General features: G+C 50.4%; 7 protein-coding genes across 7 annotated transcripts; 5 read left to right on the top strand and 2 right to left on the bottom strand.

Moving 5' to 3' along the window:
- Window positions 1–171: 171 nt before the first annotated feature.
- N7518_008265 (uncharacterized protein) lies at window positions 172–4,177 on the top strand (the record flags this gene model as incomplete). The annotated part of the gene is made up of 2 exons (XM_057189192.1): window positions 172–3,496; window positions 3,690–4,177. The coding sequence occupies 2 exons, from the start codon at window positions 172–174 to the stop codon at window positions 4,175–4,177; spliced, it is 3,813 nt and encodes a 1,270-aa protein (XP_057040895.1).
- A 1,528-nt stretch (window positions 4,178–5,705) lies between these two features.
- Window positions 5,706–6,919, top strand: N7518_008264 (uncharacterized protein; the record flags this gene model as incomplete). Its single annotated transcript, XM_057189191.1, has 3 exons — window positions 5,706–6,013; window positions 6,087–6,722; window positions 6,781–6,919. 3 exons carry the CDS (start codon window positions 5,706–5,708, stop codon window positions 6,917–6,919), a joined length of 1,083 nt encoding a protein of 360 aa, XP_057040894.1.
- A 1,161-nt stretch (window positions 6,920–8,080) lies between these two features.
- Window positions 8,081–9,936, bottom strand: N7518_008263 (F-box protein; the record flags this gene model as incomplete). Its single annotated transcript, XM_057189190.1, has 2 exons — window positions 8,081–8,401; window positions 8,464–9,936. The coding sequence occupies 2 exons, from the start codon at window positions 9,934–9,936 to the stop codon at window positions 8,081–8,083; spliced, it is 1,794 nt and encodes a 597-aa protein (XP_057040893.1).
- A 559-nt stretch (window positions 9,937–10,495) lies between these two features.
- Window positions 10,496–12,536, top strand: N7518_008262 (GMC family oxidoreductase; the record flags this gene model as incomplete). Its single annotated transcript, XM_057189189.1, has 4 exons — window positions 10,496–10,893; window positions 10,975–11,552; window positions 11,602–12,267; window positions 12,319–12,536. The coding sequence occupies 4 exons, from the start codon at window positions 10,496–10,498 to the stop codon at window positions 12,534–12,536; spliced, it is 1,860 nt and encodes a 619-aa protein (XP_057040892.1).
- A 662-nt stretch (window positions 12,537–13,198) lies between these two features.
- N7518_008261 (putative glyoxalase family protein) lies at window positions 13,199–13,713 on the top strand (the record flags this gene model as incomplete). Its single annotated transcript, XM_057189188.1, has 3 exons — window positions 13,199–13,332; window positions 13,388–13,584; window positions 13,637–13,713. The coding sequence occupies 3 exons, from the start codon at window positions 13,199–13,201 to the stop codon at window positions 13,711–13,713; spliced, it is 408 nt and encodes a 135-aa protein (XP_057040891.1).
- Window positions 13,714–14,099: 386 nt separating this feature from the next.
- N7518_008260 (uncharacterized protein) lies at window positions 14,100–14,561 on the top strand (the record flags this gene model as incomplete). Its single annotated transcript, XM_057189187.1, has 2 exons — window positions 14,100–14,180; window positions 14,262–14,561. 2 exons carry the CDS (start codon window positions 14,100–14,102, stop codon window positions 14,559–14,561), a joined length of 381 nt encoding a protein of 126 aa, XP_057040890.1.
- A 286-nt stretch (window positions 14,562–14,847) lies between these two features.
- On the bottom strand, window positions 14,848–21,825 carry N7518_008259 (acetyl-CoA carboxylase ACC1; the record flags this gene model as incomplete). Its single annotated transcript, XM_057189186.1, has 4 exons — window positions 14,848–16,046; window positions 16,108–21,257; window positions 21,331–21,596; window positions 21,679–21,825. 4 exons carry the CDS (start codon window positions 21,823–21,825, stop codon window positions 14,848–14,850), a joined length of 6,762 nt encoding a protein of 2,253 aa, XP_057040889.1.
- Window positions 21,826–22,953: the final 1,128 nt, after the last annotated feature.

Here is a 22,953-nt window from a genome sequence, read left to right as displayed (position 1 = left end):
CATTGAAACTGCTTTTGCAAGTCTTTATCGATTCATTCCTCCTGTCCGATGGATTCTTTGCCTTTTAGCGACTCTCACTATGTGTTCTTGAACGTTCCCTCTCCAGTGCCTTGTCTCTAATGCTCGATACTGTATCTGTCATTCTTATCGATCCCCTCCGTAATCGCCAAGATGTCAGTCCTCCGGCATGGAGGAGGAGGCGGCTTTCTCCAGCGGCGCCTCACGAAACTATATACCGATACGAAAACATCCTGCGAGAGTGTTACGACAGCCTCCAAAGCCCTCGATGATCCTGAGCTCGTCGCCCTCCACGGGAGTTTCCAGAAACAGAGGGATCGCTTGCTAGCATGGGGTCTAGATTGGAGCGACGCAAGCGCCGCGCAGCCCAACGACATCGATGAATCGTTGACTGCTGCAGGTTTCAGCGATGTCGTTGAGAGTGTCATGTCATCGATCCAAGAACTACTCAACGATGCTGAGCAAGTTCAGCATTTGGATGCGCCCATGCTTCCCTCGAAGGAACGGAAGGTCGATATACCATCGAAGGATACCCTTGGTAGCAGACCCGTCAAAACGCAATGGACAGAAGAAGATATAACTCGCTCAAACAAGATCTTGAATGAACTCACTGGCTGTATTGATACCCTTTATGATCTCTCGCGCTCCCGGCGGACAATGGCTTCCAGCATGTCATCCAGCAGGAACAGCGCGCGCCGCCCACGACCTAACCCCACCTCAACTTATGATTTATCTCATGGCTCGTTCTCCGATTCCAAGGAGAAAGCACAAAGCCCGAAGCAAATGTTCGATCCATTCACCTATTCGCCCACGACCGCGCACCGTGACTCTCTTAATCCTTTCCTGCCCCTGAACCATCTTCTCATTGATCGCTCAGCTCTGCAACTATACGGTGCGGCCCACGATAATAGCCCTCCTCCGTATGAACCTGTTGCGGCATCTTCCAATTCGCGTGCCATTGGACGCCTGAAGTCATCGGCATCGCATCTTCTCGCCTCCACAAAAGAGTCCCATGTCTCCGTGCTTGTCGAGTTTATGCCTATATTGGCGGAGTCAAAAATGGATAACAAAAGTGCTCGATTGGAAAAGCTCCAAAAGTCTATTGAGCAATTGCTACAGAACGCCAGGATCTCACACTTAGGGTTGATGCGATTTTTGGGCTACTGCATTGATAACTCGAATTCTCGCTATGCATTCCTTTATCAGATGCCGGTTGACTACTTCCCATTCCTACAGAATCCGAGTGACTTGTTGAAGGAGTTAAAGCCTAAGCCATTGGTCGCTCTTCTTCCTTCGGCAGAGGAGTATCGGGAGAATCGAGTTCCGAACCTTGACACTCGCTTTCGATTGGCTTACGATCTCTTGATGTCTGCTCTCCACTTGAGAAGTCAAAATGCCGTTCATGGAAACATCAACAGCAGCAATGTTATCTTCTTTCCGGGTCGTAGTGACACGAGTGATGATGAAAGTGGTCTTGCACCTGATCTTCGCCGTCCTTATCTTACTTCTCCGGCACGGTTCTCTGGGGATGGACCAACCCCTGAGCCGTTATCTTCGGCAATGTATCGTCACCCAGAGGACAAGAGATGTGTTGAGGATGATGGCGCGTGGGCCTATGATCTTTACTCGCTAGGCCTCATTTTATTAGAGATAGGCCTGTGGGCACCAGTTGGACGACTTTGGAAGATGAAGTACGACCGGTCATGGTTCAAGCATCGAGTGGAAGATCTCTATGTCAAAAAACTTGGCCCGAAGTGCGGCGGTGCTTATCTTCAAGCCGTTCAGTTGTGCCTTGATGCCCCCAACTTCCACTTATCGACACAGCCGATGACTGACCTCGGTCTTCGTGTCCCACAAATCTACCACTACCCGGTACTCGACTTGTCGGACCCTGATGGCACCTTCTCTTTTTCAATGAATTTCATGTACACAATCTGCAAGATTCTGTGGTCATGTTGCCGGATTGATATCTTCTCGGCACCCTCCGCAGAAGAATTGGATGACTGCCTCCCGCTTGCTCTTGTCCCTACCCCCGAGCCGGTCACCATTGAGGATAAAGTCAGGGCATACAAAGCATCGAAGCGCGAGATGTCTAATTACGACAAACAACTTCCCACAATTCCTACCGATACATGGGGTGTCGTGAATGAAGACAAGTTCATTGAAAAGCCACACAAAAAACGGACCGTCAAGAGACTTCCGCACTTGGAAATACCAGACGAGCACCTACAAGAGTGGAATTTCCAAATAATGCCTCGAGTGAGTCGCCTTCTTCAGAAGGTTTTGAAGGAGTCTTCTGAGTCGTGTGGAGTAAACCTCATTATGACTGGCGAGTCGCCTGAAAGTGCCAAAACGACGATTTGTGTTACGTGCGCCAGTGTGAAGAAAGTTCGAATGGCCCTTAAGAAGCACTTCGCTCTTGGTCGGGATGACTGGGATTTGATTGTCCTCCGTGGCGATATCGAGCGGTCCAAGGTTCCTCGGAACAGGCGCCGAAGGCCGGCTAAGGCTCGCCCGAATGTGTCCAATGATACACCTTTTCGCCAGCGAGAGCTCAATCCATGCCATCAGCAGCGACCTCTGTGCGGAGCATCTATCGGCGCCTTTCAGAACGAAGAGCATTTACCCCCTGTCTCATATGGTGGTGCCGTCTTTGTCGATGGCTTGCCGTATGGTCTAACAGTTCATCACATGTTAGAAGCTCCTAGCGAAGATGAGAGCGAAGGCAGTGACTCAAATCAAGATGCCCCTTCTCGGTCCGCGGGGAACTGGCCCCGTGATATATCAAATATCCCACATCCTGGATTCACGTACGACTATCCAGAGGATGACTCATCTGACGTGAACTTCGACTTCGAAATTTCCGATATGGAGGACGAGGACGATCCATCACACGGTCTTGAGTCTGGGTATGAAGAATTCTGGCTTTCAGATGAAGATTCATCAGATGATGACTCCGTCGGCCCCGATGACGATGACGGTGACACCGCGTCCATCGGCGATACTGCTGGTATCGAACCTGGCGAAGAACCTCGGCTGCTTGTCACTCAGCCGGCTATTGACGATGTACACGAAGACTTTTTTCCATCTCCAGAAGATCGTGATGATGAGCACCTAGCCTCACATTCCCTCGGCTATGTACATGCATCATCGGGAGTACGGCGCTGGACCCGAAAGGGCCTGAAACATGAAATTGACTGGGCGCTCATCAAAGTCGATGAAGCCCGTATGGACCCTCGCAACATCGTTCTCGACACTACTAGATCCAGTGCCGCTCGTCCGGGACGCCCTATCCCGCCACAACCCATATTTCTGAACCAAGTAGCCCGGATGGAGGAGCTAGGTGGATTGCAAGTTCATTGCTGCGGCCGCACAAGTGGATTGCAAACAGGGCAGATATCCAAGGCTATGACATTGGTCAAACTTCAGGGACGACATTCATTTTCAACCAGCTTTTCCGTCAATGGGAATTTTGGAGGTAAGAGGTGCACTTCAGCGGATCCATGTTTTTGTCTATACGATCCTTAATTAGATACCCTTGTTTGTTTTTTCATGCACGCCCATCATTTGTTGCCCTTCTTAGCTGGTAAACATACAGCACCATCCCACCCTAAGACATCGGCTCGTATCGAGTAAGCATTTCATGAAGCTAATCTCTCTTGATTCGACAGCGCCTGGCGACTCTGGCGCATGGGTCTTCGACCGTCCTACCGGCCGTGTTTGCGGCCATGTTCTCGCCTGGTCCGCAAAAAGCAACACCACCTACATTTCCCCTATGGAGGTCACCTTCGATGACATCGCACGCACGCTCCGCGCCTCGGTCGTTTCTCTTCCCGGAGACCCGAACCGATCCATGAGTTACGTCGACCCTACCTCCTCACAGTCTGCTCAATACCGCTACCAAGCCCAGCGGCTTCCAGGAGACTTGGGCCGTTTGGCTTTTGGGGCTGGAGGTTCTCCCGGTCCGCCTGTACCGCCCTATCCCCATCATTATCCTCCCCCTCAGCCCTACCATCCAGCCTATGGACGTCCTCCACCTCCGCCTCCACCCCCTCCCGGCTCCCGAGAAGCTCATGGGCCTGTGTACAGTGGCCCAGTCCCTCCAATTCCGCCGTCGCTTCTGGCTGGACCCCGCAATGTCGAACGACAACTTGCTTGATTTTCTCAGATTTTGGAAAATCTAGATTATGGGAATAAGTTTTTGAGATTCATGTCATATTGGCCTGGGTATGTCGGTTTGTTATATGATTATGTTTTACGGATGTTGAGGATACCCATGATGGAGCGATGTTTGTTCTATTTTTGTTCACCCGCTATAAAAATTATCTGACATGAATTATTCGAAGAGCAGTATTCATGAAAGGGGTTATGCTCGATTGGAAGTAGATACGACACAGCCATTGAGAACATACTAATCTCGAGGCTAGTGCTAACTCGGACCGTCGGCTTCATGGTATCAACCCTGCCCAGTGGTTTCCCTTCCTTTTTCCGATCATTGTGGCCCTTGAACTAGCGTGTACTATTACCATTTGCAACCGCAATGCCTAACGCCACATCAGAGAGGCCCGAATCTCCCATCTTAATAGATTAAATGAAACGCCATGCAGACATAGCTAATATTTTTGACTGAGTTCCAACCTTGGAACCTCCTAGGTAGTTAGCAGTTATTAATTAGCTACCATTAGCTAATAGATGGCGGCGGCCACCCGTAGACATCCAAACGTCTTTTATATTCCTAATTCTGGGCCCGTTTCCTCTGTATATATGCCCTTGCTATGAAGCTTCATATTCTGTCGAACAGTATTCGCGATACATTGATATTAATATCAAACTGTACCTTGTGGATGAGACTCCGAAGGTTCTGGAAGCACTTCAAGACTAGGTGTTTGTAACCCCTTCCTTGTACAGGCCATGGTATATCAAATCCCCTATTGTATTCAAGCCAGAATTTATACTTTTACACAGGCTTTCACGAATCCAGGACTCAAACATTAGCTAGTCATTTACAGAGGAACATCTCAAGGAAGACCACATAGCCTTTTATATCAGTATTCGGAGCAATAGAAGTAGTGAACTAAGTATACAGAGAGAGAAAACAGAAAGAGAATGTGATGCACTACATGCACCTGTTTCTATGAGCTATTCAAAATGCTCAATGGAGAACAAAGAGGATCAAAAAAGGATTATAGAATGTCATGAGTTGAAAGGTAGCTCAATATGAATTACGCCCGTCAAGCCAACTGATCTACATTTCTATATAACTTCTACGGACTTCATAATTTGTTAGCTATCTATGGGGCATTGTCTCAGGGGATATTGATAGGACTGATGTTCCTCCATATATATTGGTGCATTGTTCTTTCATGTTCTCTAGTCCAAAATAGGAAGTGACCTATCAATAGCTCGTGACTTGAAAGGTTTCGCCATTTCTGTCTATCTTCGAATTTCTATGTAAACAACGATATCGACTCTTTCTCCGCCCGAGGCAAACGCGTCTTCGTCACAGCGCGTCCGTTCCTTCATCTCTGTTTACTTCTTCTCTCATCCGTTCCTTTATCTCTATTTTCTTCTTTTCTCTCATCTTCGATATTTTACCAAAAACTTCTTGAATCTCATAACTCTCATATCTTGTCTTTCCTTGAATCCGGTCATACCTCAGCGGTTCCGCTTGGCTCTAGGATTCGACCATGCATCATTTGCACACTTTCCATGGAGATCCCGAGCTGGGCACTCGGCCCCCCAAAGAATGGCCATACAGCCTGGATCGAGCTATCGAGCTTCTCAAGACGTGGTATGATAGTGATAAGCCTTTCTTCACGAAGAAAGACCTGAGAGCCGTCTCCAACCAACTCAATCGTCGCTACAATACACGAAAAAAGAACAGTGAACAAAAGCAATTGGTCTCTGTCAAGGGCCTCAGTGGCTCAAATATCTATTACCAAGTGATTACTGGGCGAGTGCTCATAGGAGCAGGGAAAAACGAAGACTGGGAGATGTAATTCGTTAATGATTGCCATCCAGGGCTCTTCTGGCACGTGACCCCAGCTAACACATCCACACCACAACAGGGAGGAACCAAAGATCCGATACCTTTGCTATGAGCAGCTCACTGCGTCAGTGAAGCTGGGGAGCATTGAACTGGTGGAAGCCTTTTTTCCATTGCAAATTGAGCATTTTATGCTCACACGCGCGAGTGACACCAAGCTGCCCATCTCCACCGAGTACATTGAGAACCCCGTGGCTGTGGACGTGACTCTCCGAAATATTCTGGATGTATGGAAGCACACCACTGAATTTCAGAAGCTCGAGTCCTTCCTCAAGCTTGTCACCCCTCGTAAAGTCACCAAGATTGTCGGTATCGCATCTGGATCAATGGAATTTGGTCCCGACGATGAGGATTGCACCTATCGCAGCGCCATGCAGCATTCCATGATGATCACTATCAAGGATTCCATTGCTAAGATGACAGATAAAAAGATCAAATGCTATGCCCAGGATCCTCGCTACACTGCCGTTGACACCTGGGCTCTTGCGGAGTATAACTGCGAGGTTCTGGAGGACCCCAAGGCTTTGCTTGAAATTGACGACGACTGCATTCTCTTTTCTTGCTGCCCTGCTCTTCCATTAAAGGAGATCACTGTTGACTTTGCTCGGCCTGCTATGCTTATTTGGGATCGAGTTGTCGATGAACCAAATCATGGGCGGTAAGTCTTATTCTGATGTTGTATTCACCTCATCTTGCTTACTGACTAGTTCGCCTAGCCACAACCCGAACTCCACTCGCGTACAGAACATGATCAAAAATGAATACGACTGCCATGAATTCTGGGACTTGCACGAAATTGGGACTGCTCCCTTTAAGTCTGACCTTGTTGCTTACATCCGCCGCCAGGCGGAGTAAGATCATCGCAAAGATCATCTGTTAGATTAAAGTGTGTCAGGGGATGGTCAATGTTTCTATTTGGCCTTGGGGGGAATGATTCGGTTTCTATGAGTTTTCGGGGAAATTTGTAAGGCCAATAGGAGTCTTTGATTGAGTGTGAAGCCAGTTTATGTTTGAAGAAAGCATCCTGATTTCCGGGTCTGCACAAGGCTGGAGTCATGTAATTGTACCCTTCATTGTGTATTTATGTCTTTGTTTCTCTGTTCATTTAGTAATCAATCTCCTCTCCATGCCACAATGGTACATTAAACGGGCCTTTTCAACCGCCCTTGGTCCTGTGAATGAAGTAAAAGACATATGGCTGCCAAATATAACACTGCCACCAAAGTTCTAGAGTATATATATACACATTCCCTAATTTCTATCCAGAGTATAGAAAGGTGATTGACAACAGGCGTAGTTTTAGACAATAACCGTGGACTTGGGTCCTAGTGACTTTGGGTCTTAGAGAATCAAACCCCCGATTGTGATCATTTATTCAGACCACTTCACTCCCATACTACCGGGTGAGTTATGAAAATGCATATGTAGGGCGTAAGACTTAATTGTAATGTTGGAATAATACACAACAGCCACGCCTTGTTCTATGACGGACATAACGGACCCACTTGGCGTGACCCACTTAACGCAACCTTATCCCAAAAAGGACCTGCCAACCTTCAAGGTTGATATCCATAGTTCCACTTTGTGTACGCACATTTGGTGATGATCACTAGGATTTCTAGATATTGTCGACTATGCTCTACCTATTTTGTTCGCTTGTAATTTTCACTACCTATTCACCTCCTAGCCAAAATAATATTCGTGGCAAAAGGGGGTTTCGTTGGCTGTACTGAAATTTAACCGGCTTTTGAGTTGTCTATCGCCTATGCCATGGGATCACATTGTATCGTCCTCCATTGAGGATGCTGCAACGTATGCGCCCTGAGAGGAACAGCCGTCAGTGATATGATGGGGTCTAGTAAATTAGTTGTGTAGAGTGCATGATCCTCGGCGTCCGATATCGATGTGACAAGGCACTGAGACACAAAACCTCCACACCAATGAGTTCTCTTGCGTTGGGGCTAGTCAAAGGCAACTCCAGGCCCTATCAGGCACATCTAGCTGCTCGTGCCAATTCTACTCCTCCTCCTCATCCTCATCCATACTCTCCCATTCATCTTCACCATCGCTCTGTTCAAGATCTGTCTCGTTGGAAAGGACGCTAAGCAGCTGTAACAACCCGGCCTGTGTGCGCCAGGCATCTGAGGATGGCAAATTTGGGCCAGGGCTACCAAGGCTTGCGCTATCCACTGCTGAAGGCTCATCCGTGTCACCGGAGGCAGAGTTAGAGAGGTTAGGGGCCAGGCTGAGTATGCGGATGACTTTTGTAGGAAAGACACGAGGAATTTCTCCGCCAGGTATTCCGCCTGGAACGTTAGAGTCACGCCAACCGAGGGTCTGCAATTTCCGATGTTAGCCGTTCTGTTTTTATCTTTTTGCAAAGTCAAAAAGGAGCTCACAGTGTAGGTAGTCATAATGGCATCATCAGCCAACGCCATGTAACTGATCGGCACAGCAAGCTGTGGTGCGGAGCTTGTGAGCAGCGAGTACGAGGCACGGGCAGGGTTCTTCAAATTTTGAACCCTATTATTGTCACCAAGGGCGACGACATAGATCCTATCTTGAATTTCGAACATCACACGGTGGTTGCGGATTGATAACCAACCACCAAGGTCAAAGCTTGACCCGTCTGATTGACATTCCAGGATGTAGCTGTTCGCCGCGAGACTAGCTTCATCACGGAGAGCCTTGCGGAAGTCGGGGCATATAAAGACACGACCGGCGCGAGAGAAGCCCACGAAGAGATCGCCGTTCAACATTCCCGCCCCCCATTCATCATCCCCATGCCAGACATGATCCGGGTCATCCGGTGGTGACAATGGACCTTCAGCGACCTCAATTGGTACCAAACAATCCTTTCGGAAAGCCCCGGGTGTGAGGGGTTGAGTTGTTAGGCCAAGTCGCGCAGCGCCTGCTAGTGCTGCACTCGTAGAAGCAGAGGCGGTCTTTGGAGGAAGGATGTGATATTTTTCGGTCGATTGGGACGGCTTTAAATTGCCTAAGAGTGCACCAGATTCCTTGCTGTGAGCAAAATAGCCTTTTGAGCCCATCGAATATATCACAATATCTTCGCTTTGATCCAGATGGCCAATGCCACCCCCCTCAATCCTCAGGTCGGTGGTCAACTTGGGAGGTCGCTGTGTCATATCGTACACAAACCCCCGACCCTCGTTGGAGACAACACATAGAGTCCAATAGGACAATTGGAACCCTCTCGTGTGGCAATCATGGCACAAGGTAGCGATACGCCGGAACTCTCCACGCTTAGCACCTTCATGGTCCGTCTGCCAAACCTCGAGCAAATCTCCTTCACTATCGAACACGGCCATTCCATCCTGATACTCCAAGTGTGCGTGTGGGCGAACTCCGTCTCCGTCTCCTTCGGTGTCTAGCACGGAAGGGAGTCGCCAGAGGAGGCGGCCCGTGTCCATATCAGTGACATTCAATCCGCCACCATGGGAAGTGGAAATGAAGAACCGGCGCTTGAAGTCGGCACGGAATCTCCAAATGGGATCATTACCGATTTGTACCACCGATTCCTGACTGACTGGATGCGGTTGGGCCCAATTACGGGCCAGCAGTGTCTGGCGCTTGCACAGGTCTTTCCATGATTTCGTGCCCTCGAATATTTTGCTAAAGCTGTGGGTATCGGCGAGGAAGGAGAATTCACGGCTACCTCCAAGCGGCTGGACGGTTTTAGCTTCGGATCCATAAATAACTTCTTGGTGAGTGCCGTCGATAAATTGGTGCCAAGCCTTGGAGGTCGCGGTCAGGGACGCAAGGCCGGAAACGGGGGTGAAGTGCAAGATTTGCAGGACAATCTCTGGGGGCAAGACAGTGAGAGGGTCTACTGTGGATGATACGGCGGTCATATTTTCAAAACAAGCAATGCAGAGTTGTCACAGAAAGCAAATTAGAGAGGTGGGGGTTCGCAATATTTCATCGTTCTCCACCATATATACGATGACGTAGCCGTTTAGACCCGTGGATACAGCAAATAGCCTCCGGGGCTCCAAGGGAAGTACCTAGAGCCTTAAAATTTTAAGCTTAAATTATTTTGATATGCCCAGATTTCAATCCGCTCGCCTCCATGTGCTCCAAGTACTAGATTCTTCCCATCCGAATCTGCGCTGCAATGCCTGCTTCAGTTCAAGGTACCTCATTCGCTCTTCCATATGCCGAACAAACCCTCGCTGGTCTGTATAGCGAATAATATCTTTTCCAAGGGCATTACTCCGTACCTATTGTCATATATGATGATGTGGGAGGCTGGGAAGAGTTGGGTTTTGCTGTACCCCGCAAGTACGAGCAAGTACATACGACAACCCAGCATATATTGAGAAATGTCCCGTCGCTTGGCACCCAAGGCCGAACGCAAAGCAGCCCGATTACGAGACTTGTCTGGTTTTTCCCTCATACCCCTCATCAACCATGGGTAACGAGACCCTTCAGCAGTTCGCCGCCCTCGATCTCGACTACTTGATTATAGGCGGAGGTACCGCAGGTCTAGCTGTTGCTGCACGCCTCACTGAGGACACTGGATTCCACGTGGGAGTCATCGAAGCCGGCCCATCGGTCTTGAACATAGATGATAATGGCGCGATCAATGTCCCTGGTCGGTATGGCGAAACCATCGGCTCTAAATACGATTGGAAATTCAAAACTACCCCACAACCGGGCCTAGGAGGAAGATCACTACCATGGCCACGAGGTCGTATATTAGGCGGCACAAGTGCGCTCAATCTTATGGCCTGGAACCGGGGTCATCGCAAAGACTATGATTCCTGGGCGGAACTTGGGAATGAGGGATGGGGATGGGAAGATCTACTGTATGAGTGACCAGCTTTCTGAGATTCGGGCTCCATTTTCGATCTCACCCGCTGATCTGTGAGATGCTAAATTCCTTCCAGGCCTTTTTTCCGCCGCAGCGAGAATTTCCACCCACCGAGTGCCGCTCATCAGAAATATTATCAGTCTTCCTATGATCCCCAGGCTAATGGAACGAAGGGCCCTCTACATACAACTCATGCCAAGCAGTATGGTCCCACACACCAATATTGGCATGAGACGCTCAATAATCTCGGGGTTCCATCCACGCGCGATAGCCTGGCTGGCGATAATACAGGTGTCTGGAACATGGTGTGCACAATTGATCCAGATAGTCAGGAGCGCAGCTACTCTGCCTCTGCATACTACCACCCCATCTCAAATCGCCCAAACCTACACATACTGACTGAAGCAACTGCCATGGAGATCCTGTTTGATTGCGAAAATGGTGATTGGTACGCAGCAGGGGCCCGAGTACGCTGGAACGGACTGGAAGCAAACATCAGAGCATACGAAGAGACAATCGTCTGTGCCGGTAGCGTGCAATCGCCGCAACTTCTAGAGCTATCTGGTATTGGCGATCAGGAAGTGTTGAGAGCTGCTGGAATCGAGACGAAAGTCCACAGTCCCAACGTAGGGGAGAATCTACAGGAGCATATGAGTATGGAATATAAACAGTGTTCCTTGTGATCTGAGCTGACGTGTATAAGTGACGGCCACCATCTTCGAGATATCCTCGACGATTCCAACCCGAGATGACATCCTCAAAGACCCCATTCAGCGCGAAGCTGCGGACCGCGCGTATTACGCTTCTCAAGCCGGGCCTTGGACTGTGATGCCCTGTTCAGTGGCGTACTGTCCGCTTTCGAAGATCCTATCGCCCAAGGAATGTGATGAATTACACACTCAGGCCAAGGAAATCGCGCGAGATACAGGAAGGACACATGACGCTATTCTGGCTGGTCAATTCGAGTACGGTCATGCGCGCGGTCAAATCGAATATCTGTTCGACCTTGGTAACTGGAGCCCATATTTTGTCTCTGAGCCAGGAAAGAAATACGCCACAATGCTGCAAATGCTGCAGTACCCTTTCTCGCGCGGATCTATCCATATCCCTGCTATGGGCGAACACAATTATGAAAAGACCACAATTAATGATAAACCCGTGATTGATCCGCGATATTTTCTGGGGCCTGGGGAGATTGATAAGAAGGTCATGGCCAAAGCACTCAGGTGGGGAGATCGAATCTGCCAAACCGAGCCCTTGGCCAAACTCATTCGCCGTCGAGTCTTTCCTCCGCCTGCCAAGGAAGCAGACTCTGAAGAGAAGGTATACGAAGATTTTGTCTCAAATTATACTGTCACTGACTGGCATCGTATGTTTCCCCTCCAAGATTCATTCAGCAAATCACTAAAGACACATATAGCAGTTGGGACCTGCGCTATGGGTGCGGCAGATGGGACCAATGCTGGAGTTGTGAATGATATGCTACAGGTGCATGGCGTCTATTGTCTGCGGGTTGTAGATGCTAGCATCATGCCATTGCAGGTTGGGGCACACATCCAAGCCACCGTATACGCGATTGCCGAAAAGGCGGCGGAGATGATCATAGATGACTATTTTGCTCGAAACGGTCCCCGATGAATCTTGGGCTTGCATCCAATGATGATATTTTATCTCTATGGCCTTGTCAATATCTTGCCCAGTAGCACCACTGATTCATATTTTCCAAGTTGCCATTGTTACACATATCTCGAGCTGAAATTCTGCAAATCGAGACTTATTTTTCCGCGAACCTTTCTCATTTCATGCTTAGCTGGTTTGCATGGATTGCTCCACACTCAAGCATCACCCATGGCTATGAGACATAGCTGTGCACACATGCAACCCTGGCGATGTTCCCCAGACGAAGATGATCCGTGGAACATTGGAAGTTCTTCAATAAAAAGAAACACCAAGACTAGGATGGCTCGGATTGTTAAACAAACAGACCGGGGATTGAAAGCAGAACTCCCCGATCGGCTAAAGCCGACGTTTAACTCTCCCCCTCCTTGAGAGGGGCAATCTTCTTATTTTGTGCCGATTGCCCGGGGAATTCATTCGGATATTTTTCCAGGGTCTCACTGGAAATCTTATTAAACTACATTCAACTTCGTGAGCTAACAAGACTTCCACATCTTATACCATCGTCAACTATCTCTTCGCATCTCTCATCCGACACGGAAACTGATTCCCGCGCGACTTGAATATATACCGGCTCTTGCTCAACATACCATCACATATATCCTCTATCGTACTATCCTACAATGATTTCTGGAATCGCCCACATCAATCTCACCATCCCTCAGGGCACATTAGACCAAGCCGAGGAGTTCTACGGGACTACCCTCGGACTCACTTCGGCGCCGGTACCGGAGCTCCAGAAGGGGACAATCTTATGGTATTGAAGCGAGCTATTTCCAAAAGAAAAAAACATCATTTTCTAATATCAACAGGTTCAATATCGGCTCCAGTGGACAGCAAGTGCATATTACCCATGGTGCGACCGATCCCCAAGCTAGCCGGCACCCATGCTTCAAACTGCCTTCCCGTGAGGAACTAGAGGAGATTAAGACAAGCATTTATAACCATCACGTGCGGGGTGGTCCTGCAGCTCCAATGGCTGCTGATAAGCCTGGCGAGGCGAACTCAGGTGAGAGATGTCTTAATATCATCCCCGCGTACGGTTTGCTGATCGACTACAGGGACCCAAGGGAAAGAATATCCTACACGGTTCTTCGCTCGGGATTTTGGCGGAAACTTGCTTGAGTTTACTATGTAAATATTCTGTTTTGAGTCGAGTTCTACCAAGTGCGGGTGTGGGATCGAAGGGAAACAGTCTAATATTAACAATTTCAATTGATATGGAGTCAGAAGTCCTGTATGGCCTGTCTAAGCAGCTACTCCTCGGAGTTAATTTCAGAATTGCTAGGAAACTGTCGACTCATGATAAGTAACTAGCTCTGGTCTGTTATTCAGAACAATAAATGTACAGCCACATACGATGATGAGCCAATTGTGGCGTAAATGCGGGCCAAGCCCACCAAACCGACGAACTGGAGTTGCCGACCATCCCGTTGCACAGCCCCACCTGATACTTGGACGTTGTGCTTTCCTCCAATCTCACCAACAACACATACAAGACAAGAATACACAACATCATCTACTATGGGTAAATCAACACCTATAGAACCAGCTCCAGCCTATGAGGACCTGTTTCATGAGCGCGGCTCAAGCTCACGAAATGGTGTAAGTAAATTACTCACCCGAAGGGATGGGTCATAAAGTCCAGATGGTTCCATCAACATGCTAATCAACCCAAATGAATAGTATGCTATGGTCGGTCAAACAGATGATACCACCGATGAAACCCAAGACGTGGAACAGGGTCTCCACATTCATGGCGTGCCCGCCCCCATCGAAGTGACAGCGGCTGGTGAGCTGGATCAACACACTCACTGTGCAGAATGTGATCGGCAGCAGGAACGCAGAGAGCGACGGGAGAGTTCCCAGAAAGCATGTGGCATGGTTGCGACAACCTTCATCCTGATCTCTTTGTTCCTGATGATATTGGGAATCGTTATCGTTGGAGCTTGGAAGGATGTCCGCATGAAGAAGTCACATGGTTAGAGGGTGTTGAGTTTCTTGGAATACTTTGACTAGAATCATATCGCATAGTAGCTTTACTGTTTGTTGTTTACTTTCTTTCTTTCTATTAATCATGGAGAGAACTTGATTTTATTGAATATTGTATTGAATATTAGAATTGAATAGATCAACCCCGTAGTCGTATATAAGAGGATCCAAAACCAAAAAAAGAAAACACCATGCAATCTCTAACAAAATAAAAACCCAACCAAGAGAAAAACCATCAAGTCATAATAGATGCTTCTGTCCAAAACATATGCAAACGAATCTAAGCAGAACCGAGATACTTGAGCACATTCTCACGTTCCTCAACAGGCAACATAGAAAGCACCTGCTGCACACCGCGCAGACCACCCTCCTTGTTCCCAATAAGGAGTTGAGCAACCTCAGACGCGACGCCATCAGTGCGCAGCGATTCAACCTTGCTGTGAATAACCTTCTTGTTCTCCTCGTACCAAGCAGCAACCTTTTGGTCATTGTGCTCGAGTTCCTCGTCCAGCAGACCAGTCCAGGCGTGCAGGGTGCGCAGGTGCGCAGCCCGAGGGGTCTCGCCGAAAGCGTCGGCACCGGGGGCAGGGGGTGCCGAGGCGGCAACCATGCGCTTGACGATGGTCTCTTCGCTAAGACGGCGGCGCAGACGCCAGTAGAAGAAGCGGCGGGAGTTGACCCACTGGAGAGGCTTGCGGATAGCGTTCTTGGCTTGCATGCGGCCGGCGCGGTCGTGCAGGTCGGCGAATTGAAGTGCAATCTGCATGTACACGGGGAGGAGCTGTTCCTCGCGGGCGGCCATATTTGCCTTGACTGAGCTGAGCTGCTCGTGGGTAAGGGAGGTGTCAGCCAGGGAGCGGCGGAGCTCGCCGTAGGTCGCATCCAGGCGGGCCATGGTGTCCAGTTGCTTCTCGCGGCGATACTTGATGTTCACCATACCCTCGGGCTCGAGGACACCACCGCGGGATTCTTCGTCGGCATACATCTCCATCTGGTCGGGGTTGATGGTGGGGTCAACGACGACCCAAGATCCACCGCGGAGCTCTCCGTGGGGAGGAATATACACGAAGATGGGCTGCTCGTACTTGACGAGAGCGTCGACGATATACGAACCGTACTTGAGAACCTCGTTGTACATGTCACGTTGGCCACCGGAGAATCCTCTCCAGTTGGCCAGGATCATGACGGGCAGCTGCTCGCCGTTGTTGAAGTCGCGCAGAGCTTGGGCGGTCTTGTAGGCCGAGTTGGGGTACCAGACACCACCAGCCTCGGTGGAGATCATCTCCATGGAGTCTGGGTTGGCGGGATCGGCAGGGGTGACGTTCTCCACCGAACGAGTCTCGACGGCGATCACACCCATGGGGATACCACCAAGGCGGGCACGACCGACAACGACGGTGCGAGCCCAGCCACCAAGGGCCTCCTCAAAGGAGCCCTTGTCGAACAGACCGGGAAGGAAGCCGTCGGCGTCCTCCTTACCTCCGATGAGCCATCTGACATCATAAGCCTGCTTTGGGGGGAGGGAAGTAGCCAATATCACGGTCCCAGGTATCCGACCAGGGGCGAATGGGGATAGGAGCATTCTTCTTGTCAGGAACGAAGGACATCCACTCAACGATCTTCTCAACACCTTCGAAGTCATCGGTGGCAGTCATGTGAGAAACACCGTTTTTATACATGATCTGAGTGCCACCAAGCTGAAGGTTGGAGGTGTAAACCTCGCGACCGAGCAGTTTGTTGATGGCAGGGGCACCAGTGAGAATGATGGGCTGGCCCTCAACCTGGATGGCACGCTGACCGAGACGCACAAGGTAAGCACCGATACCGACAGAACGGCAGGTAACGAGAGTGATGGTGAAGATATCCTCGTAAGCCTTAGAGGTGGCACCGGCAATGAGACCGGAACCCTTCAGACACTCGACACCAAGACCGTCCTTGGCACCAATCACGGTGGTGATCTTGTGGCGCTCCTCACCCTCGTCGTTGATGAGCTCGGTGATGACCTCCTTCTTCTTGCTGGCATCGAAGCGCTTCTTAATCTCGGGAGTGAGGTAAAGGTACTTGAAACCGGCCTCGGGCTTCTCCGGTTTGTTCCAGGCAACCGAGAAGAAGGGAATCAGTTCATCGGCCACACCGATGCGGGCACCAGAGTTAGCAGACAAGTAGATACGGGGAATACCCAACTTGCGGGCAAGCTCAGTGCACTTGTGGAAGAACTTGTCTTCCTGGGGACCGAAAGAACCAATCTGGAAGGTGATGTCGTTGGCAACAATGATGAAACGTCTACCGCGGGGGTACTCGGGAGTACGGGCAGTGACGATCCAACCAACCATACCGTGGGTGTTGGTACCAGGCTCGCGAGACACCTCAACAAGGTTGTCGGTGTCGTCCAAGACCAGCTCACTGTAGTCAATGCACTCCCCAACAGGGGGGCGCTTCTCATACAGGGAAGGAATTTTCTCGGCAATCTTGGTCCAGCTGTTCTGGAAGGCCTGGCGGAATAGCTCGGGGAAATCGTACACGTACTGGGTTCCCATCAAGTGAGCCTTGTAGCGCTTGGGCTGCAGCCACTCCTTGGTAGGGTACGGGGTGGAGACAGGGCGCAGATGCATAGATCCCAGCTTGGCAGTACCACCAATGCTCTGGAAGATCCACTCGCCCTTCTCGGACTTGCGCTCGATATACAGCTCGATATTGATGATGAAGCCGTAGGTGTTGCTGATAATAACACGCAGGGGGTATGGCATACCGGTAGCCGGGTCGGTGCAAAGGATGCGGATTTCTGCGCCAGTGACACGGAGGCGCCACAGACGGCGGCCGAAGCGATCGAGGAAACCGGCCAGCGCTTGCTCAACATCGACTGGCTGGAGGTTGAAGACAGGAGAGAAGTTGATGAAGATGTGGTTCAGATCGGAGTTGTTGTTGCCAATGATCTCCAGGGCGTCCAGGATATCGTTCATGAGGCGGTCGGCCTCCGAGATCAGATACTCAGCGGTGGGGATATCGTCACGCAGACGGCCGGGACGAACCACGGCACGAATGAAGTAGCGCTTGTCAATAGTCTTGTCATTCTCAACGCCCTTTCCAATAGCCTCGTAGACGTGAATGTTACGGTTCTCGGTGAAAACGGGTTTGATGTTGAACTTGGATAGACGGCCGAGCTCCAACTGGAAGGCAAGAGCCGGCTCACTGTGGCGGATACTCACATCTTCCTCGTAGTGGGGCCCACGGAAGGTGAAGTAACCGGGATAGACACCTTGCTTGCCGCAGATGAAGGTGACACGACGAATACGACGGGCAAGGAGCTCATCCTTGTTGTCAGCGAGCAGCTGCTTCATCTGTTCGACAAGTTCCGCATCTTCCATGTCCTCGATATCGCGAATGGCAATGTTGCAGACTCCAGTGAGCTCACTGTCACTCACAGGCTTAATGCCGGGGCGACGCTTGCCTTCAAGGCTGGCAATAAGGCCCTGCTCGATGGGGCGCTTGATGTTGGAGCCGCCAAGAGGGAAGACCTCAAGAGCCTTGGAGAGGAGCTCCTCGGCATCCTCCAAGTACTGCACGGGAATGATAACACCCTTGCGCACGGGGTCACTGGCAGCGTCACTCACAAAGAGGGACATGTCGCCGATGGAGTTGATCCGCTTGAAGGGGTTGACCTCCGTAATTGGAGTGCCCGGTGTGGATGGCTGAGTGGAGTTAAGAACACCGAACTCACGCTGGCCGAGCTTGCCAAGAGTGAAGTCCCAAGACAGGAAGGGCTGCTCATTGGAGGCATCGTATTCAATTCCCTTGAGAGTGTATGCACGGTAGGCACGGCGAACGTAGACTTCCAGGGAGGCGAGGGTGACCCAGGGGTCGGCATGGACGAAGAACCGAGGAAGAACATCGAAGACCGTGTACTTCGAGTCAACAACCTCCTTCAAAACATCCAAGGAAGGTTCGCGGTGCTCCCATCCGGTCTCACCGTAGCGAGACTCGACAACGGAAGATCGCAGAATGTGCTCCATCTGCGACAGGCGCTCATCCAGAGATGGCATAGCGCACTGAATCAGAACCTCACGGGCCTTGAGGGTAACTTTGGCAGAAGAGCGAGACTCGAGCTCCGTCAACTTCTTGAGGATGGGCTTGAAGTGTGTGCCAACATTCTCGACGAGGGGCTGGTTGGGGCGGTACATGTCCAAAATGGCCAACACCAGGTTGTTCTTCGAACCGATGCGGCTGTGAGAGAGGACGATGTGGACAATGCTGGTGATGTCATCCTTGTTCTCCTCGCGGAGCTTAAGAATGACATCCTCGTCGCGGAGGTTATGGGTAGAAAACAGTTTCTCAACGTCGTAGTACTGTTCGAGCAAGCCAATAAAGACATTGTACTCGTTGGACTTCAAACCATCCATGTACTTGTTAATGACCTGAACCAGGGGCAAAAGGGTGGCCTTGAGAATCTCAGCATCGGCAGGGCCGATGTTCTCTTCAATGAAGCGAACGATGGCCTTCTGGAGCTGCTTGGCAGGGAACTCGGCCTTGCGGGCCTTGGCACGGTCAACCACGTTCTGCAGCTGAGTATCCAGCCTCTGAGGAATACGAGAGTGAAGCGCAGAGGACTGCGCATTCCACTCTCCATAGGGAAGATCAGGGTTGCGCAACACCTCAACGAGATCCTTCAGGGTGGTACCCATGATGACCTGGTTGTCGAAACCGCGAAGAATGTTCTCCAAAATGCTGTGGAGTAGGAAGAATCGCTGAGAGGGCTTGTTACCGAGAACGGTAGGAGAGCCAAGCTCGGGCAGCTGACCAGTGAAGGGCTGAGCGTGCTTAACTCGGGAAGGGTCATCCAGGGCGAGGATACCGAGGATGTCACCGGCCTCTAAAGTGGCACCGGGTTGCTTGATGAGCTGCACGATACCATCCTCCTTTGCGATGAGGGGCATGTACATCTTCATAACCTCAACTTCAGCGTAAGACTGACCAGAGCGGATGTGCTCTCCATTCTCGACGGTGAACTTGACAAGCTTACCGGGAGAGGGAGAGCGCAGCTGAGTCGGATCGTTCTCCTGCTCCAAGAGGCAAGTTTTGCCATCGACACTGAGACGGGTGGCAGCAGCCTCCTCCTTCCAGTAAACGTTGTGACTGCGGCCGCTGAGGAGGACCAGCAAGCCACCATCAGCCAGAGCACGAACACCGACTGAGCACTTGGAACCGTTGATGAAGAGGTGGTAGCTGTCCAAGCTGGCACGAGTGGCGGTGAACTTGTAACGCTCGCCTTCATAGATGAAGTCGACGGGGAAAACTGTCTTCAGGATCTCCTTGGACGGGACCTGACCCTTTCCTAGACCATTGCGGTATTCCTCAATGCCAGCCTCGCTGGCGAGGTGGGCCTTGGTGACGGCACCACAAATGATGGCGACGTTCTGATCGGGACGCTCAGCAGTCAGCTTGTTAGAGATAAGCTGGTCAAGCCATCCAGTGGTAATGGTGTTGTCCTCGAATGCAGGGGTTTCGAGAAGCTTGATCAGATATTCGACAGTGGTGCGGAAATCACCACGAATGCTCAATTCCTTCAAGGCAACGACCATGTGCTTGCGCGAAGCGGATCGGTTCTCGCCGTAGGCGAAAATGTGACCAAATTGACTGTCGGAGAAACTGTGGATACCACCAGCAGTACCGACAGAGAAGTAACCCCAGACGTTTGAGGAACTGCGGAAGTTCAGCTCGTGCATGGTACCACTGGAAGGCTTGAAACCCTCGCCAGGATCCTCGGATGTGATACGGCAAGCAGTGGTGTGGCCCTTGGGCTGAGGACGACGCTGGGTCTGGAAGCTCTCTTCCTTGGAGAAGTCGAAGTCAATTTCGGTGGAGGCATTGGGGTCGACACCGTAAAGAAGACGAATGTCACGAACGCGGTGCAGGGGGACACCCATGGCAATCTGGAGCTGGGCAGCGGGCAAGTTGACTCCCGAAACCATCTCGGTTGTGGGATGCTCGACCTGCAGACGAGGATTCAATTCGAGGAAGTAGAATTTGTCATCGGAGTGTGAGTAGAGGTACTCGACGGTACCGGCAGAAACGTATCCGACCAACCGACCGAGGCTCACAGCAGCGCGCTCCATGGCCTGGAAAGTGGGCTGTTTCGCAATAGTCACAGGAGCCTCCTCGATAATCTTCTGGTGACGACGCTGGACGGAGCAATCACGACCGAAGAGGGAAATGTTGTTGCCGTACTGATCAGCCAGCAATTGCACCTCGAGATGGCGAGCGTTGCCAGCCAGCTTCATAATGAAGATAGGCGATCCCGGAATCTCGTTGGCGGCGGCGTTGTACAAGGCGTAGAACTCTTCCTCGTTCTCGACCTTTCGAATACCCTTACCACCACCACCTTCGGAGGCCTTGACCATGACAGGGAAACCGATTTCTTTGGCCTTCGCCAAACCCTCTTCGGGGGAAAAGGTGCAGCCCTTTTTATAGACCTCATCCTCGACTGTCACGATACCGTGTTCATCGAGCTTCACGGCGTCAACACCGGTTCCAGACCAGGGAATACAAGGCACACCGGCGTGCTGTGCAACAATGGTAGACGAAATCTTGTCACCTAGCGAGCGCATGGCTGAAGCTGGGGGTCCAATGAAGATAATCTTCTTCGGTGACGCAGCGAGAGATTCGGGTAACCGAGGGTTTTCAGAGGCGTGACCCCTACACAATGAGCGTCAGTATTTCGTTTCTGATTTTCTTCTCTCGTTCTTCTCGGTATCTCCAAGCCACTTACCATCCTGCCCACACGGCGTGAACATCCATCCGCTCCGCAACATCGACAATCAACTCGACGTTGGCATAATTATTATTATTGGTTCCACCGGGAACCTCGACGTATTGGTCGGCCATGCGAATATAGTCGGCGTTGGCGGTCAAATCTTCGGGCGTGGCCATCACGGTAAATTGAATAGCCCGCTCGTTGCCGAAGGTCTCGTAAGCCCATTTCCGCACCGAGCGAATCTCTTTCACGGCGGCGATACCATTGTTGGCAATAAGCACCTAAGGAACAAGTCAGCCTCACGGTCAATTTCCCAGTTGTTTCCCCTCGCAACCACGGTTGTTCTTTTTATTTCTCACGTACCGATGTGATAACGGAGTGACCTTCGTGGGCTGCCACGAAATCTTTCACGGCGCTAGGAGGTGCTGATTCAAGAGCGTTGCCACCGATGAAATGTGAGGGAATGTCCTGTTTGCTGACAGTCGAGCCGTTGCCATTTGTGATACTCATGATGCTGATAATCACAGGTCAGATTCCCGTATAGGAATTGAGATTCTGCTTTTCGCGCGGGATGCAACAGCGCTGATTAAAAAGTCGGTAATGTACAATGCTGGGAGTGGCGGAAAGAGCCCGAGTGGTGGACGTGCGTAGAAAAAGGTAAGGTAGAGAGAGGGGGAGAAGAAGAGTAAGATAATCGGCAGAAGTAAGCTCTGGGGGGAAGAAAGGCCAAGTCAGCATGTGTAGTTCAAGATCTCGGGGCCTGAAGAAAGATCGCGTCGAATGCGGAATTGGCCTGCAACCGGATAGGGAAAGGGTAGCAGTACTTACCGGGAACCACCAAACCCCGAACAAGGAATTCTATGTAAAATTGAATATAGGAATTGAAGAGATTCAGAACTCAAGTTCAATCATAAAAAGTCCACGGGGGGAAAATTGCTGAGAAGATGATTTTCTGGAGGTCCCACCCAAGTGGAGATGATCCCAACTGGCTGTGATTGATTCCCTTGAATGGCCGAGGACACATGTACCTCCCCATACTGTTAACTATGGAAAGGTACCTTCCCAGGAACGGGCTCCCCCAACTCCCTGGCTTTGTTGGGCCGGGTTCCACTATAATCTGTTGCTCACCACTTCTGCCGACTTTTGATTTGTTTTTGATTTGATTTTCTTTTTGTTTTAGAAAATAAAGAATTAAATGTTGAAGAGACCAATCCAGGCTTCACTATTAGGTAGTATTAAAAGGATTCACTGCTAGTTCACTACCGGTATGTAACTATACATATCCTATGTTGATACTACCCCAGTTTGGTCAGCAGCTTCGGAATAATTTTTAATCATTCAAGATTCAAGCAATGGAATTACTCAAACTTGGGAACTCCAAGGTCAGACTGTTTAAACGATACGGAATACATATACGGAGTACATATACGGAACTCCGTACTCCATACGGAGTACGGAGTACTATATAGAGATCGATAATCTAGATTCAAAAATATGCTCCACGTCATTGCCAATCTGAGAATGGCGTACACGCTATCCCAATTCGGCCACCTTCCATCATTCAACACGATCAACCTTCCAGGGTTTGGTGCAACTTGCGTACAGAAAAATGCTCGTAGACCAATCATATTCGTGACC

The sequence above is a fragment of the Penicillium psychrosexuale genome (assembly GCF_028828465.1).
Source record: "Penicillium psychrosexuale strain IBT 29551 chromosome Unknown utg000004l, whole genome shotgun sequence".
Classification (NCBI taxonomy): Eukaryota; Fungi; Ascomycota; class Eurotiomycetes; order Eurotiales; family Aspergillaceae; genus Penicillium; species Penicillium psychrosexuale.
This window is presented reverse-complemented; position numbering and strand designations above follow the sequence as displayed.